Source organism: Cavia porcellus, unplaced genomic scaffold (genome assembly GCF_034190915.1).
Source record: "Cavia porcellus strain 051 isolate PalLab524CR breed Dunkin Hartley unplaced genomic scaffold, mCavPor4.1 scaffold_17, whole genome shotgun sequence".
Classification (NCBI taxonomy): Eukaryota; Metazoa; Chordata; class Mammalia; order Rodentia; family Caviidae; genus Cavia; species Cavia porcellus.
The window spans coordinates 26,733,550-26,751,299 of NW_026947500.1; the positions used below are offsets into that span (position 1 = coordinate 26,733,550).

A 17,750-nucleotide genomic window follows, 5' to 3' on the forward strand; every position below is an offset into this window, starting at 1 on the left:
GACAGAGAAAACAAATGATGAATAGGCACGGAGAACCACAGCCTGTGTACGGTGTCTCAGGAATTGGCCGGGATGATGTTGGGAGGGGAATAAAGCCAGGTGACAGGTCTAGACTTGGATTCTGAAGGTTATAGGGAGGCTCTGAGGGCCGTTTGACAGGCTCTTGGCAACAGTGAGAACTGGACTACGGTATCCCTGCTGAAGACAGGAAAACTTGACTGTTAACAAAGAAATACAAGGGCCAAAAGGATAGTTTCTGGCAGCAGGGAGACAGGAGCAGAACACGGCAACTGGGCCTTCGTTTTTGGCTCTAGAATCTGTGGGGCTGTTTTTTCCTTTAGGTTCAATTCAACAGATTATGTGTTTTCACACTGTGCAACAGATAGCTAGATGGATTTCTCATCTAGCCAAACTGAAACTCAGTACCCACTGAACAGCTAACTCCCTATTGCCCCCTGCCTTGGTGTTCACCATGGCCCCTGGTGTTCACCATCCTACCAAAGCTATGAAGTTGACTAAGTACCTCATGTAAGTGGAATTGTACACATTTGTGACTGGCGTATTTCACTTAGTACAGTATCGTTCAGGTTCATTCATGTTGTAGCATGTATTGGATTTCTTCCTTTTTTAGGAATGAAGAATATTTCAAAACTCTGGTACTTTGAGGGGGCTGAGTGTATGATAAATGTGTTTGGAGGGGACACCCCAAGAAGTTCATTAGGACATTGCATAGCACTGCTGCTGGGACTCTGGAAGTGCCATTAGGGAGAGAGGAAAGGAAGGCCCTGAGTGACAGTTACTGTTATCCTGCTTTTCTGCTGCTTGAGAAAAGCTTATTTTCATTCTCAGATCTCTAAGGCATAGGGATGGGGTGACTGGGAGAAAAGCTGCTACATCCTCATCACCTGGCGTCTTTCATGTTTCTGAGGACTGATTACAGCAGTTTCTCATGTTACACTGACTAGGGCACCATCTAGGAAGAGTTGTACACAGGGTAATAGCAGTGGCGAAGTCCTGTTTGTGTCATCTGAGTGAATTGTTAGGTGTAACTCTGATTCCAGAACTTTGCATGTGGTGAGCAGACACAGGTGCCTGCCAGGTTGACTTTTGACAGATTTCAGGTGGAAATGTTCAACCTTTTTTGCTGTCAGTGGAGCTCTGCGTCACAACACATTAAAGCAGAAGATGCACAGAGCAAATCCTCAGTGAGAGGCCTTAGCTAGGTAGACAGTCAGGATCTGAATTGAACAGATGGAGGAGTTTGAGGAAGCTCAAAGTTACGGTAAGGTTAGTGTCTGAAATTAGAATCTTTCTGCTGGGCACAGGTACTTTTATGCCTAGGGTAAACCTCCTAGTAGTTAGCAGTTCCCTAGTCTCCCTTTTTTATGGCCAGAGATTCCTGATGGACGTAGAAAATACCTGGCAGAAAGCACTGGCTCCCACCAGCTTTGAGGATTTGCATAATGTCAAGGAAAACATTGTATGCGAGCAGAGCAGAAACCTGATTGCACTGAAGGGGCACATTTGGAGGAGGGGACATTTTCCAGAGAGCTGTCAAGTCTTATACCCATACTTCGCCCATAAGGAGCAGAGGCACAAGGAGTTCAGCCCAGCAGTCTTGCCTCTCACATCCCCAAGCACAAGACAAGACAGCCTGAGCAGCTGCAGTTGACACCAGGGAGCAGTGGGGAGAAGCAGTGTAGCCAGCTCTTGATTGGGAACCATCCAGAGTGTTTATAGTTGTTGCCATATATTCTTTTTATATAAGCTTTTATTTTGGAATAATTTAGACTCTCAGAAAAGTTTCAGAGGTACTATAAGAAGTTTATAGCTGAATATAATGGCAAATACCTGTAATCCCAGCACTGTGGGAGGCTAAAAAAGAATGGCAAATTCAAGCCCCACCTGAGCAGTGTAATGACTTTGAGAGACTTTGTCTCAAAATAAAAAAAGACTGGAATATAGCTCAGTGTAAAAGCCGTGCTTCAATCCCTAGTACTGCAAAAAAAAGAAAAAGTTAGCATATGTATATACCCTTCAATTGACTTCCCCCAATGCTGCTATAACCTTGGAACATTTGTCAGAAATTAGAAATTAGCATTAACACATTGTTTTGTTTTGTTTCATTTTATTTTTAAGTCAAAGTCTCACTTTGTAGTTCAGGCTGACCCTGAACACTGTGTAGTCTAAATGGGCCTTGAACTCTTGGCAGTTCTTTTACCTGAGCTTGCAGAGTGAATCCTGAGAACTATAGGCATGCACCATCTTGTCCAGTGTAACACATCTTTTTTATTGTAGTTCTGTATTCTTGTATAGTATTTTTATTGGAAAAAATTCTTAGAATTGGAATTGCTGATGAAAGAAAATTCAGTTTTTAATGTCATATTGTTAATTGTCCTCCAGGTGATTGTCTGCTTCCTGTTGCTACCAGTAGTCCATTAGAAAAACCTTTTCTCCACAATTCCATTCTTTTTTTTTTAGGTCATTACTAATCTCTTTTTTAAAAAATAACTTTCTTGATTTTCTTTTTTTGTTTGTTTGTGAGATGCACTGTGACCATGCTGGCCCTGAACTCAACTCCTACGTCAAGCAATCTTCCTGCCTTAGCGTCCCAGAGTATAGGCACATGCCACCATGCTCAACATAAAAACTACCTTGTGTTACACACTAAATCACTGAAATGTTCCTTATGAAATTCCTCCCCTTTTTTTAGCACCCACTTGGTCAGCCAACTTTGACGTTCCAATGGAGACCACCCATGGCACTCCGCTAGACTCAGTGGGGTCTGATGTATGGAGCACAGAGGAGCCAATGCCGACTAAAGAGACGGGTTGGGCTTCTTTTTCAGAGTTTACATCATCTCTGAGGTGAGTGAGTGTGTGCGGTCCACACTTTCCAAAGGTAACTGGGAATGGTAGGTGTTAACTACCAATACTGGTTGTGTACCTTAGCTGTGGGTTGAATGTGGTGCCTTAAATCAGATGAAAAATCAAAATGGCGAGATACTGACACAGCTGTGCATAATATAGCAGAATAGGCACCATTTTCCTTTGCTCCAAGACAGTTGGGGAAAAGGACAGTTCGTAAACAGAGTAGCCTGGGAGGATTGATCCCAAGATGTTAGCAAGACACAGTACCAGGTGAGCTCAGCCATCAGCACAGGCTTGAGAACAGGCATGAGCTCCTGAAAGACACCTCTCTGTGGCAGGTTGCAGAGAAACACACAGTATATGTGAATTCACTAATTAATAGAAACTTTTCTTTCACTGATAACTAGTATTCTAAGAGTTGTGACACATATAACTGTCAGTCTTGTTACTTGTATTATTCTCTGCAACAGAGCTGTTACAATTTTTCTGAAGAGTATCAGCACTTCAGTATTGGATTTCATGTCTCAGTAGACCTACAGAACTTTGATATACTAAATATTTTATTTTGTCTACCAAAACAAGTTAATCTGTACCACCCTAGTTAGAAGGCTTTATTGCTTTCCCTGTCATAACGTGTAGTAATTTTTAAAAGTCACTAGGAGTACAGAAGACAGGAATACAAAACTTGGAAGCTGACAGTCACCATGTTAGACAGACTGACCTGAAACGCATGTTACTTGATAATAACTTGTAACAGCACTGAGCTCTTCAGAGGTACAAATTAGAGTTTTTAAAAATGTCTTCAAAACATTATCAAATATTTCATCAGCTCTGCTTCAGTACAAGACTGTCAGGTTTCCACCTCTTGCCTTTTTCTTTTTGTGATTAGAAGATAGGAGGTTACTTGAGAAATGTTATTGAGGCCAGTTGGTTCTCTTGAGCTGCACACGCACGTTTCTGGGTGCACTGGGGGTGTTAGCCATGGGAGTGGGGATAAAAGAGGAAATGGATCACCTCTCTTAGTCACATGGTGTTTCGTCTCACAATCTCAGTAGTGGGCAGCACTCAGGGCCAGTGCCTTCAGGCAGTTGGCTCAGGTAAGTCAGGATTTGGGTAGGACTAGTCCAGTAGACACAGTTACTACTCTGTGATGTAGATCTCTGCTTGCCAGATGCCGGATAATTGCAGAGAAGACAGGTGGGGCATTTGAACTTGGCCCGAATGCCCTGAGGTACCCAACCTATTGGCCCAGATTTAGAAGAGCTTTGCCATCCACCCTCATGTCTACTTCCAGGTTGCACATAGACCCCTGTGTCCATGGAATGTGTGACCAAGCTGCTCTTATACAGACAACTAATGTCTCCCAGCAAAAACTGGATTTATTTTCAAAGGGTTTTTATGAATAATGGGGCATTGTAGTCTATTTCCTACTGCTGACATCTAAATTTTCTCTTTTCTGAAGCACAAAAGATTCTTTAAGGAGTAATTCTCCAGTGGAAATGGAAACCAGCACTGAAGCGGTGGACCCACTGACTCCCAGTGTTGCTGCTTTGGCAGCACAGCCAGAGGGTGAGCCAGTATGGGCTGGCAGGGAGCAGGCTTAGGAAATCAGACCTCTCTCAGGCACAGGTGCTGAAAGGAGCCAGGGAACTGAGATGTTGGCTCTGATGTCCAGAGGGCACCTGGTGGGAGGGGAGGGGAGGGGAGGGGAGGGGAGGAGAAGATCCTTTCAGAGACAGTATACTGATTCTGAAAGAAGTAAAAAGTCCCAACGTATCATTCCTGTTAATATGTGCATCAGGAAACTGAGGCCCAGAAAGGAGGAATGCCTTTACCCACAGTACTCAGGTGGATAAAACCAGAACTAGACCTGTATATTCCAGACCTGCCCAGTTATCCTGTCCTCTGCTGAAGTACATGGATATTTATGGGCCTGTTTCAGACTATCAGATTGTTTTCTTCTCACCTTTATGAGATGAAATTCTCATGATTGTCTAAAATCTCAGTGAGTTGTCTTACTACTCAGAATAGTCACGTATGTTCCTTGCATTGGCCCTGGTGGATAGAGCTTTGGGTAGCTGGGGTGTGTGCTGGGAAATGGGTATCACAAGGGGTAGTGATGCCTCAGTTCACAAACTCCATTCATCCCATGATTCTGGAAAGATGGCCAGGTTCATGTTGGTTCAGAAAGATGGCTGTAATGATACTTGTTACCCAGTGCAGAGTTCACGAATAAGTAAAATCAACAGACTGTCTTGCTCTTGCCTTCTTTTAAGTAATAAATGTGATGTGGGTGGAGTGGGCTGCACAGCAGTAGATGCCAGTTCCTCCTTGAATTTGGTGTGTGTAACCATCGGCTGCGTGCTCTTTCAGCGCCAGGCAGTGTGGCCATGGAAGCCAGCTCCGATGGAGAGGAGGATGCGGAAAGTACAGACAAGGTAACTGAGACAGTGATGAATGGCGGCGTGAAGGAAACACTCAGCCTCACTGTAGATGCCAAGACAGAGACTGCCGTCTTCAAAAGGTAACCAGGGATAGCTCTTCCTGCATCCTCAGGCAGTCGGGATCATGGTGGGGAGACACTTCAAATATGAAAAATTGTAGCTTGATTGAAATGGGTATTGAGACACTCACTCAACATCTCACATTGTCATGAATGCAGTAAATCTTATTAAGAGGTGGAGAGTTTAGGTCCCAAAAGTGTGTTTTTCTCATATGCTTATATGTGTTCAAAAGACTTTATTTTCAGTCTAGCCAGTTGACAGAATGATGAAAATAGACACACCTTTACTCATAGTAAAAATGGACTTGTATCAAGAACCATCAAAATCGGGGCTGGAGGTTTAGCTCAGCGGCATAAGCGCCTGCCTTGCAAGCAGGCAGTCATGAGTTTGATCCCCGGTACCGATAAAAAGGAAAAAGACCAAAAAAAGAAAAGAACCATCAAAATCAAAGGCCTACTATCACACACATGCATCATTATTGCCAGACAGTTGTTATTGTAATTCAGTAGCAAAATGATAGCTTTAAGAAGAAAACCAAATGTGTATTTGGAAATTAGCAACCGCATGGATCAAAAAGGGATCATAAGAGGAATCTGAAAGTTAAAATTGAGGAAGCAGTGAAAAAATTTCTAACAAAACGTATAGACTAAAGTAAACCAGTGCTTAGAGATTTAGTCTTCTTCTGTTACAGAGCCTTTCAGAGATCACAGATGGAATACTTCCCATGCTATGATAAGGTCCCCACAAATTTATGGGCTAAGATCATCTCTGGGTTTATATAAATAAACAGAAGTTTTCATTTAAGATCTAGCAAACCAACCCCAGCAGTGTAATTGGAAGTTAGGACCATGACTGGATACACTGATGTGACACTTAGTAATTATTCTTAATAGTGTAACATTAGAAGTGGTCCCTTCATAGACTCATCAGACAGTGAGACCTATTACTGTTTTTCTTCAGTACTGTGCTGTTGTCTTAGCGAACACTGCAAAAAGATGCAGAGATGGGAAATCATCATTGTGTATAGACTGATTTTTTTACGTAGAAAATTCCAGTTAAATCCATAAGCCAGTATTAGAATTAACAGGGAAATTTAGCAAGTTTATTGAATGCATAGAAAAATCACTTTGTCTTAAAAATCTCTGCAAGGTATTCTAAATGTCCCTGCTTGTTTTTTTTAATAAAAATGTTAAAACTTCTCTAGAATTTAAAACCTTATTGAACAACATAGTGAAGACCTAAATGTAAATGTGATTTGCCATGTTTATTAATGGACAGATTGCTTTGGCATATCTCTATAAAGTTACTGTATATTACTCTATAAGGTTAATAAAGTTCCTGTTAAAGCTGATCATAATATTTATGATCATTTTGAAGAAAAAGTAAGGGCTTCCCTATACTTAGCTGTCAAGACTGACTAGTAAGCTATTACCGTGAAGCTGATTTGGTCCAGCTAAGAGTTATGTCACATCCCTTCCACTGCGTGACCTTAGCACATGGTAAAATGAGGCACAATTCAGTGAGTAAACAGGGACTACTGAATGATTATCCATGTGGGAGAAAAATAACATTAGATCTCTTATTTGAAAATAAATATAATAGATCTAGTCACACAACTCTTAGAAAACAACGTAAGAGGAAATCTTTATTACTTGGCAGAGGAGGTATTTTTTAAGCCATTAAAAAGCCAAGTCAGTGGGAAATAAGTTCCTGATATTACAAAAGGAAAAGCAAGCCATAACCAACAAAGAATCAATAGCCAGGACATAAGAAAAACCTACTATCAATAAGAAAGAGATAGTTTTTTAAAGGTGGACTAAGGATGCAAACACAGAGCAAGTCAAATTAGAGTAACAGCCTTGTAAGTAAACAGGACCTGTCAGTAATTGTAGTGTTATGTTATGTACATTAGTCCATTAATTCCTGTCATAAGTTGTTGCAAAAAACAGAAAAAGTACAAAACCTGCCCAAATTGTTTTTGTCTTGGGGTGGATGAGTGGATGAGTGGGTGGGTGGGTGGGTTGGTTTTATCCCAGTACTGAGGATTGAGCTCAGGCCTTCACACTGAGCTATACCTCTAGCCCATTTTTTATTTTTTGTTTTGAGATAGGTTCCCAAGTCACCAAGTTTCCCAGGCTGGCTCTAGGTTTTTTTTTTTTTTTTAGTACAATGAAGTTTTCATTCCAAAACTAGGTAAGAATAATCGCAGTAAACAATCAACTAGCTAGGCATGGTGGTGTATTGTATAATCCCAGAACTCAGGTGGCTGAGACAGGAAAATCGCTCTGAGTTTAAGGCCAGCCTGGGCTACATACTGTGTTCAAGCCCAGCTTGAACTACTTAGTGAGTTCAAACCCAGCTTGAACTGCATAGCGCAACACTGTCTCAAAAAAAAGATCAGATTTATGTCACTAACAAGCAGAGTACCTGCAGAGGTCCATATAAGATATTTACTGACTAAATCCAAAATAATTTATGATTGCATTATAGTTGCACTTTTATCTTGGAATGCAAAAATTATTCAGTGTCAGTATAATCTCCAAATATTTGACTGGAAGAAAATTATTTTTTGATAAGTTTCCGTAATTCTGAATAATTAAAACTGAGCAAATCATTAAGAGAAGTGAATTTGTTTAACTAGGTAAAAGCTAAACACCGACATGGTACAGCAGGAATGATTCTTATTGAAGAAATTCTAGGGGCATTCATTTCTAGTTAGAGAAAGGCTGTCCATTATTTCTAAACTTCTATAAGAAGTTCTGGAAAGAAAAAGAAGTAGGAGTGCGGGTAATGATTAGAAGAGAAACAAAGAGACTCATTATTTGCAGATAGTAATGATCAGTTGCAACAAAGTCAGTAACAAACTTTGTAATTAATAAGACTTCAGCCAGTACTGTTGATTACTTTTAAAAATCAGTAACTTTTCTCTAATAGGCAATTAGAACATAAAATACAAAGCATAGTACCATTCTCAAAATACATTAGCTTGTAAGTTTAGGAGAGGAAAGGCATAGGTGACCTGGACAGATGGACAGTCCATGCTGGAATTTGACTGCTGCAAACATTTGCTGCCGTCAGCTTAGCCTCGATGTTTAATGGAATCCTAATAAAGCTTCAGTAGAATTTTTAGAGAAAACCTGATAAACATACTATGAAACTATGTGGGAAAAAGAGGTTCCCAAATTGATTTGATAACCAGAAGGGACAATTAAAGTAAGAATTGGAAGTCATAATCATTAAAACAGTGTGGTATTGATGTGCACACAGAGCAGGCTCATGTGTTGTAAAAGAAACATTAAAAGGGGCTGGCAATTTTGCTCAGCGGCATAAATGCTTGCCTGGTGAGCATGAAGTGGTGAGTTCAATCCCTGGTACCAAAAAAATAAAAAAGGGAAGGAGGCTCGGCTAAAAAAGTCAAGCCACATCCTTTCTCATCTGACTCCTAAAGCAAATCCAGGGGAACTAAGAAGACAGAGCAGACGTACATGATTCCTTCATGCGAGGCCCTATTCTCCAAACCTCTCGTGTATAGTAACTCATTTCTCTTGGGAACTGTATGAGATGAAACTGAGTGTCATCCCCACTTTCCAGGTTTGAAACTGGGACACCAGAGTTAAATGATGTGGCCAAAGTCTCATGGTATTAATAAAAGAAAATTAAATTATAATGCAAATGGCTGAATTCCATTAAAATGAACATTGGAGTTGTAAACTTCACAGACATGAATGGGCCTTGCCTTCCGGATGCTGTTATAGTCATGCTGTGTGTGCGTACTGTACAGTATAATATTGCACAGCCCAGGATGTTTGGGAGCAAGAGGAAAAGCAGCAGAGGGGACTGTGAGGAAGCACACAGCAATATACGTTATATGTCTCTATCAAAAGTGTGTAAGACTCACTTCATTGGACTTACAAAGAAATCTGACTTTTGATGGTTCTGGAATGGCACTCCTTTTAAGTCAGGAACTTACTGTGTAGGGAAGTTGAGAATTTGTTGCTGGTGTGGTACAGTGGTACCTCAGTTATTTGTTCCGTGATCTTGGAAGAGATAGCCACATTTGTGTTTGTGTGGGAAAGACGGCTACCATCGTCTTTGTCACTCGACGGACAGTTTCCAGACAAAAACAAAATTTTGCCAAGTGCTTCTGTTAACAAATTGTTGTTAACAAACAAAAGCATTAGTGAACACAGGCACCATTGTACTGCAGATAAATCTAAGAGGCAGATGGCAAATTGAGAGAAGAAATGTATGACACTGACATTGAATAAGGAATTCCAATAATAATAAAAATTAAAGCTAAATTAGAAAATAAGCAAAGAAGAACAGTTTACAAATAAACCAAAAAAGTCATTTTAAAAAATGAAGACATACTCAGCTCATTCATCATCAGAGGACTGTGAGTAATGATAACATACCCCCTGACTCTTCTTATTAGACTACCAAGTTAGAAAGGTGGCACATTTCACGTGGGCTCTTGGAACCTGCTGCCCACTGGTGGAAAGGCAGCCCAGACAGCCATTCCAGATAATTAGGGGGGTTCTTTGTCAGTAGAAGGATGGCCCAGAATTTTCCTCTATTGAGTACAGACCCCTTGAGAAATGCCAAGACCAGCTTGTTAGCCGTGGACAATGATAGTCATTGCAACATGGGAAGGAGGCCTGGAGACAGAGAACAGTTTGGATATTCAGTGCTGTGGGACACCTGGCAGGTGTACCGGCAAGTAACATGGACACAGTGCCACACTCAGGAGGAGAAGGTAAATACTCCAGATATGCAGGCTCAAGAGCCAAGAACACAGGCTTGTGACTCTCCTAGTTATGTGACTTGGAATGTACTAGGTAATGAGTGTACATTTTACCAGACTTACCGATGAACGTAGTAGAGCAGTTGATTTGAAGGGCAAGGAGTAGAAAAGGAGTGGAGGAATGAGTTTAAAAATCAGTCCCGGGAGTAGGAATGTGGCTTGGTACTGGAGCATGTGCTTACCTGAGACCCTGGGACCTCAAAAAAAGAGTTATTTTAGGTAATCACTAAATTATTAAATTTAATTTTAATTCTTCTAGTTAGAAATTGGAACTGTCTAGAAACCACTTGAGAAATTGTCGTAAAATTAGGTGGTTGTTTATAAGCAAATCCAGGAAAGGACTTGGCTTTAAGAATGTGGAACCTAGGGGCTGAGAATGTAGCTCAGCGGCATAAGTGCCTGCCTGGCATGCAGGCAATCGTGAGTTCAATCCCCGGTACGGATAAAAAGGAAAAAGACAAAAAAAAAAAAAGAGAATGTGGGACCTTCTCTAAGGGAGCCTTCATCTGCTGCCAAAGTTGATGACAAGTCTAAAATTTTAGTCCCGAGTAAGCAGAGTCTGCTGCTCTCTTTGCCTCAAGAGCCACTTGAAGGGCAAACTGTCCCTTGTGTCCCATTCTCTGCAGACCCCATACCCGTGAAATCAGTTCTCTCTTTCCTTCATGGTGTTCATGCTTTGCACCCACTGTGGTAGAGCAGCCTGAGAAGTGTTTTAAGTCTGGCTCAAACGACGGGTTCCCATCTTCTGCTGACCCAGTTTCCATCCATCAGTTGGAAGGGAATACAACCTCTGCAGCATTGTTAATGGTGGGCGTGGCCCAAGAGCGAGGCTTCCACTAAAGACTTGTTCCTTTAAACAGGTTCACTTGACACCTTCACCGACTCTGCAGTTTTGCTTATGTGCAGTCATGGACATGTTTCCCCCCCAATTCCTCATTTCTAGGAGTATTCTGAAACTCTTGTACATTTCTTTTTCTGTTTTGCACACTTGGCCTCAGAGTGTTGAAATCCTACCGGTATGTACGGTAATGCAAGACCATTCTTTATCAGACACCAGCTACATTACCTCATCCCTCTTTCAGTTCCCATCTGTGTGGCTTTTTCCTTTCGTGGTTCCCCAGTCACTGTCTATGTCCCTGTGATCCTTCTGCCCTGAGCATGCTCAGCCCCAGGGCTTGCGTCCATGGTAGCCATGACTTCAGAGCCATTTGCATGTGACCTCATCCTCTGACACCCAGATGTGATACCTGGGGTATGTGACATGCCTGTCATCTTCTCTCTTGCAGTGAGGAAGGAAAACTGTCTACCTCTCAAGATGCTGCTTGTAAAGAAGTAGAAGAGAGCCCTGAGCCAGCAGAGGCAAAGTCCATGACCCCCCGGACCCCTAGCAGTAGTCCAGAGCAGAGGTAACTGCCCTGCCCTTACATCCTTCCTGGGCCCTGCTCTGGCTTTGCCTGTGGTTTCCTGGGACTTGATGGTAGTGGGGTTGGGGGTGGGGGTGCCACCTGGGAGTGGGGGCCTAGAGTTTGCTTACAGCTATGCCCAAGCCTTTAGCTATGCATTTGACACAGTGCCATTTTCTGAGTCCTTCAAATAATCAGAAGTCTCAGCTCAGATCTTCACAATATCACTGTCTCCTTATCCTGGAAGCCGGGAAGGGACTGGCTGGGTCCCAAGATCGGATATAATTCTTGGCTCTTTTAAGAGCTTGTGAGGAGGGGGAGTGAGTCTTACTCAAACCCACCTGCCCTTTCTTGTGAGGCCCTAAGTTTAGAAACTTTGAGCCTCTCCAGGAGTGGAATCCTTCATGGCCCCTGTAAAGTCTCTCAGATACCAGACACAAGCAGATCTTGATGCCTTTATCCCCATAATCATGCCCACAAGAGATGCAGGGAATTTGGCTGAATCACTTTCATATATTAGGCCAAATAGGCCTTAAATGAGATCTTGTGTGCTTGATCTTACTTTAAGTATGAAAATCCCACTGATACAGCCATGTGATTGGAATGTGGTCTTTTCTTTCTAGGCGCCTTTTGGTTAGACAGAGCCAGTAGTCTGAAGGGACAGGCCAACCCAAAGCCCCAACCACGGAGCACTGGTGCCCTGGCCAATGCACATGGCCTTGCAGGTAGAGCCAAAGCTCCCACCAAAAGCTAAATGAGGAACTTTGTTTGACACCTCCTCAAGTTAACATTTTTGATACCTGAGATTGTACATTCCTTGTGTAGGGAATGAAGTGACCTTACCGCAGTTCTGGAGAAGTTGTGCTTTCCCCCTGGTCAGACTGCCCCTAGTCTTCTGGTAGAGAACACGGGAACCAGCAGGGGGCCCTCTCCATTAGCTTACTGAAGACCTGTATTCATGGCTTAGCAAGCCCAGTTTTTTGTTCCTTTCATAGAAATTCTAGCCAGAATAAAAAGGTTTTGTGATTTTTAAAAACATTATATTAATAATTACTGTATGAGTATGTGAAGAGAAGGCAAGGTGTTCCTCTGACATGGAGGAATCAGGCCCAGGTGCTTCAAAGAGCTGAGGAACTCTCTCATCCGGGTTTTTCAAGGCATGCTTTTAAGATGATCCTTTGAGCTGGTGGCACACACTGTTAATCTTAGCACTTGAGAGGCAGAGGCATGAGGATCACCATGAGTTTGAGGCCAGCTTGTAGCACATAGGGAGACACTGTCTTAAAAGGTGATTCTCTGTAGATGTAGTTCCCAGTTATGTCGTCTCCCCAATTTCTGCCTGTCCAGTTTCTTTATATTGAGGGCTGCCTACAAGGAAGAATAATCCAAGTCTTTCCCAGTTTGCAGTAGTGGCTTCTGGAGTTTTTTTCTAGTTACCCGTAAATGTTACAGGAGACTGGAGACCTTAGACAAACGTGTGTGTGATATGAAGAACTCCACCCTTCATGGACTGAGGTGGTGGAGGTAGCGTTGGGGTGAGACATGGAAGAAGAAGGGTACCATTTGCCTCTCTGCATTCCGCCACCCAGCCTTCCTTTATCCAGCATACACTAGAATGGCCATCATTGGTGACTGGTACCAAAGCAGCAGCAGATGGACCACTCATAACCTAGGGGCACACGTTGGGAGGAAGCTGTAAAGCTAGAACAGGAATGGGATACACGAGTCCGTGTCAGGTAGAGTGGGGAGGTCTCCAGTTGGCATCAAGCTGGAACTGTGCACAAGTAAGGAAGAGACCCAACACCTCACAGTTGAGCGGTACTGTGGCAGTGTGAAGACTGAAGATCCTAGCTTCACCAAGTGCTTTCTGGCCACAGCCTGATACTGCTATTGTCCTTTAGAAGCCAGGAATGCTCCCTTCTCTGAGCTTGCAGGTGCACGTTACCCCAGATCTTGCTTCACTGCTGTTGATGAAACCTGCTCTGTGTCAGCCAGCATTTTAGATGTGTCCTGTATATCCAGCCTGTGGGGTGGGTCATTAGTGTCCCCCTTTTACAGGGGTGAAAAGCAGACTGAGAATGGTTAAGAAATTTACATAAGAGCACAGAGCTGGAATAGGTAAAGGCAGGATGTGTATGCTGGGCTCCGGAACACCATTCCCATGTCTCTGGTGCACTGAGACATCATCACATGTAAGTAGAGTGTAGTATGTGAAGCCGACTTCTGGTTCTCTGCTATAACTTGAAGGTCTCAGGAACTGGAAATGTCCTTGTTACAAAGTTTAGAATGCTAAGTAAAAAGTACTTGTGCTGGGTCTGGTGGTGTAACATCTGGATACTCTCGAAGGTTGAGGCAGGAAAATGGCAAGTTTCAGCCTCTTCTGGGCAACTTTGTGACTTAGTGAGACCCTGTCCCTAACTAAAAAATAAAGAATAGCTGAGAGTATAACTCAGAGCAAAGGCTCTGGGTTCAGTCCCCAGTATTGACAAAAGTAAAAAGTAATTTTGTTCTTCCGACCTATAGCTCTGAGCTTGCTTTTCTGCTTTATAAAACTTTGCTTGAAAGCTCTATGAGTATCAACACAGATGATAATTTTGGCAGAAACACAGCACTTAGTTGCTGGTATACTGTTCCACCTTTCTTTTCCTTCCAGTTTTTTGCCTGGCATTTACTTTGTAGGAGCATATTGTTCACATAGACTTTGCAACAGTTTGTCATATTTACAAAAAAAGTTTCCTTTTATTTTCCTTTCCCAATAACCCCTACTTTTTGAGAAAAATTCTGTGTGACAGAACAACTTCTTGAAGGAGGGATGAGCACGTAGCTCCTACAGGCTTGGGAACAACAGTGCAAAAGCCACTGACCTCTCAGATGGTCTTGGTGCTTCTGGGAGGGTAACTTCTGCTGGGCGTCGCCACTCTGCAGCCCTTGCTAACAAGTACTCCCTGCTCGTGGGGCCGAGCGAAGTTCGCTCTCTTCCTCCAGTTTCTACCTCCAGTGCTTCAAGTCCCTGTCTGTTACCCCTAGGACTGACCAGCCAAGTGTGCCAGGCGACACGTCAGTTAATGGCCCTGTATGATGAGTGATGTCTGCTGCTGCTGACTGAAGACTGCAGACCACCACCACCCAGGGCTCCAGAGGGCCATCTGGAGCCACCAAGCTATCACTGCTGCACTCACTCTGCAAGGGATCAGGACCAGCAACCTTTATATTCTAGATTCTAAGACATTGTACAGAGAAATTCAGAAGTGTAAAAATATTGCACATTGACAAATACCAAGAATTTTTGCGTATGTTTATATTGTATTGTTCTAAATAATGGGTAGCCTGTGAAATAAGATCTTGCCACCCATGTGATGATAGTAGTAATACTATAGGTAAAATGGCTGTAAGAATAGTTTTATAAAAGTGAATACACAGATCTATTGTATTTGAAACATAACTATTTGACAATTATTAGTGTGACCAAAGTATTAGGCAGTTTTCATACATTTTTCACCTTGTACAAAATTCTGAATTCATTTTTCTTCCAGGTTGGCAAGGAGTTGTAGAATTGAAATGCCCTCTAAGTGTTATTTTGGTTGTTCTAACTTACAAAAGTGATTTTGAATAAGAAATATTTGGTGTTCTTTTTATAACCAGTTTTTGATTGGTAATTGTTTTCTGTATTGTTTAAAACGAATCAAAATGTAAGTCTATTGGTAGAGATTAAGTATTTATTGCTACAACTTAGTTGATAAATTGATGTTAATGTAAAGCCATATGTTCTGTTAAAGTCTTGTTTGCTTGAAATGATCTTCCTACAGGTGAAACACTAGAATATTTGGAGTGTACATGACTGTGGTTTGGGGTTTTTTGGGGGGTTCTGTTTTTGTTTTTTGTTTTGTTTTGATAGTTCATCTGCCTTTTAACCCATTCACCAAAATTTACCTTGTTAACAAGCATCACCAATGACCATTTCAAAGCAGTCTGCATATTTAACATACTTAAGTCATATTAGGCAAGTCAATTGAAAAATGCTCGTGCTGCTAATGGAATTAGAGTACGTTCATTTTACAGGCTAGTATTTTAAAAGTAGAAATCAAAATCTGGCACCTAAGCATGTTACTTGTTTTACTGTACCTTGTGAGATTTTCACTCGTAAATTCTAAACCAGTATATCTTTTTTAGAACTGGTTTGTGTATATATATAGTGATTATGGATACTAATTCAATGTAATTTATAATTTTCTATGTCAATATAAAAAATACATCACAGCCTTCTCCAACAGCTGAAGCAATATATTGTATATTGCCATATCGTCTGGTGAAAGGGTTAAATCACTTCACCTCTTGCACTTTTAGATGCAAATCAGTTTTTCATTTCTGTAATAGAAGATTATTCATGTATTTTTACATCATTTGTTTTTCCTGACCAGTATTTAAAACCAAAAGGATATTCTGAAAAATGGCCAACGAGTTTTTTAGAAACAGCATCCCAAGCAGCGTGCCTAAACATTACATTGCATATGGAAATAAAAGAATCAAATGTCTAATGCCTTATTCCTTATTTCCCTTTCATTTTAGATAGTGTAGAAACTTCCTGCAGCTCCTAAGGTGTACCTAGCACCTCGAGGACAAGGGGTAGCAGGAAGCCTGGACTGGTGGTGAGGGGCTGGTGTGGCCTTCATGCTGCCTCAGGACCCTCTTCTCTTGGGAGCTCCTCTCAGAAGACACCGCCCTCACGTGTTCTCTGGAACCTGGCGCCACCAGACAGCAGGGCTCCTCTGCTTGTCTCAGGGATCCCTGGCGCCGGGGGTTGCAGGGCTGCTGACGGACGGTGCGCTGTTGTCTCACTTGCTGGTGAGCTTTGGAGCTGTGGCCAGAGTTTGACGCTATAGTCTTGTTGCCTGTAAGGTTTAGATTTGATTGTCTTTTTCATCCCAACCAAGGTAACTGGTGTTTTACTTCATCCCGCCTCCTGCTAGGGAAAGAGCGCTTAGGGTGTTCCTTTGGGGTAGGGTTGTGGTTTGCTGCTCATATGTGGTGGGGAACAAAAAGAACTGGCCAGTTGGGGTTAGGGGGCACCAGCCTGCGGACAGTAGCGATTTCACTCTCCTCAAGTTCCTACTTTCAATTCTGTGTATTGGCCATATGAATGCAAGACTAACAGATGTCTATAATACAATACCTGTATCTAAACTAAAAATAAAGCCTGATTCTGTTTCTAGACATTTTCTCTTGTATCTTGTGTGGCCTTTAATAACCAGGTAAGATGTGGGGCTGCAGCAAGGAAACCTGTGCCATCTCTACATTCTGTGCCAGCTGCCATGGAAAGAGGCTGAGCTATGCTGAAGTGTGATACCTGTGGGATTGAGACTCATCTACCCACTGCTTGGCCCACACCAGAAACTCAGTTGTACCATGCATTCTCATTAAGAAGGAAACTGCTCTTGTTTCCCAGCCCAAGACTCTTCTCTGCTGCTCTGTCATATTACCTTCTCCATGTGTCACACTCCCCTACCCCAGTTCTTGGCTCTCACCCCAATCGATGCCACTAGGTTGATAAAATTTCTCAGGTGTTCAATCCTGACTGTTGCTAGGCTGTTTTCGCAGCATGCACAATGGTGTGACTTAGCCAGGTTCAGCTGTTTCTTCTATCAGATGAAAAAGATCTCAGTGTTGCGTTCATAGACTAAACTAGATGGTCCTATCTGCTCACTTCTTTTTTTTTTTTTTTAGTTTTATTTAAGGAGAAAAAAAAAGCAGAGAAAGGGTACAAGTTACACGGATCTACAGAAAAAAATTAACAGTAGGAATTCACTAGTTAATGGATTACATATTGTCATCTTAGAAATAATTGTTCAAGTCACAAAATTAAAGCTTGTAAAGTGGACATTCCAACAGTGAGACTGCAAACAGTTCTGTTCAATGATCCAACAAAACTCAGTGATATCATTATCTATCTTATACACTTAAATATACATGTAGTTATATCATTTAGAGCACTTTCTTTTCCTCTCTTTTGTACAATGACAATTACACATTTTGGGTTTTGTTACTCCCACAGTTCTTATTACTTTTTTGAAAGGGAGTAGAACCAAATGTGACAGAACAGTCAATCAAATCAAAAGGGTGGACATAATAGATAATGTAAAAGCATAATACAAGGTGCTCAACAATGGTTATC

At 41.9% G+C, this 17,750-nt stretch overlaps 1 protein-coding gene across 15 annotated transcripts in view; it reads left to right on the top strand.

Moving 5' to 3' along the window:
• Positions 1–16,792, top strand: part of Ppp6r3 (protein phosphatase 6 regulatory subunit 3) — a 142,695-nt gene extending 125,903 nt beyond the window's left edge. For 7 of the 15 annotated variants that reach the window (XM_023564425.2, XM_063227647.1, XM_063227649.1 and 4 more), the window contains 6 exons: positions 2,714–2,867; positions 4,333–4,439; positions 5,244–5,394; positions 11,177–11,194; positions 11,465–11,584; positions 14,609–16,792. In XM_023564425.2, the coding sequence (XP_023420193.2) occupies positions 2,714–2,867; positions 4,333–4,439; positions 5,244–5,394; positions 11,177–11,194; positions 11,465–11,584; positions 14,609–14,660 (602 nt within the window). In that variant the 3' untranslated portion in view covers positions 14,661–16,792. Of the gene's footprint in view, positions 1–2,713; positions 2,868–4,332; positions 4,440–5,243; positions 5,395–11,038; positions 11,064–11,121; positions 11,195–11,464; positions 11,585–14,608 lie in introns of those variants that run through there. The other 8 variants (XM_063227646.1, XM_063227648.1, XM_063227650.1 and 5 more) reach the window with 3 other exon arrangements.
• The last annotated feature ends 958 nt before the right edge of the window (positions 16,793–17,750 follow it).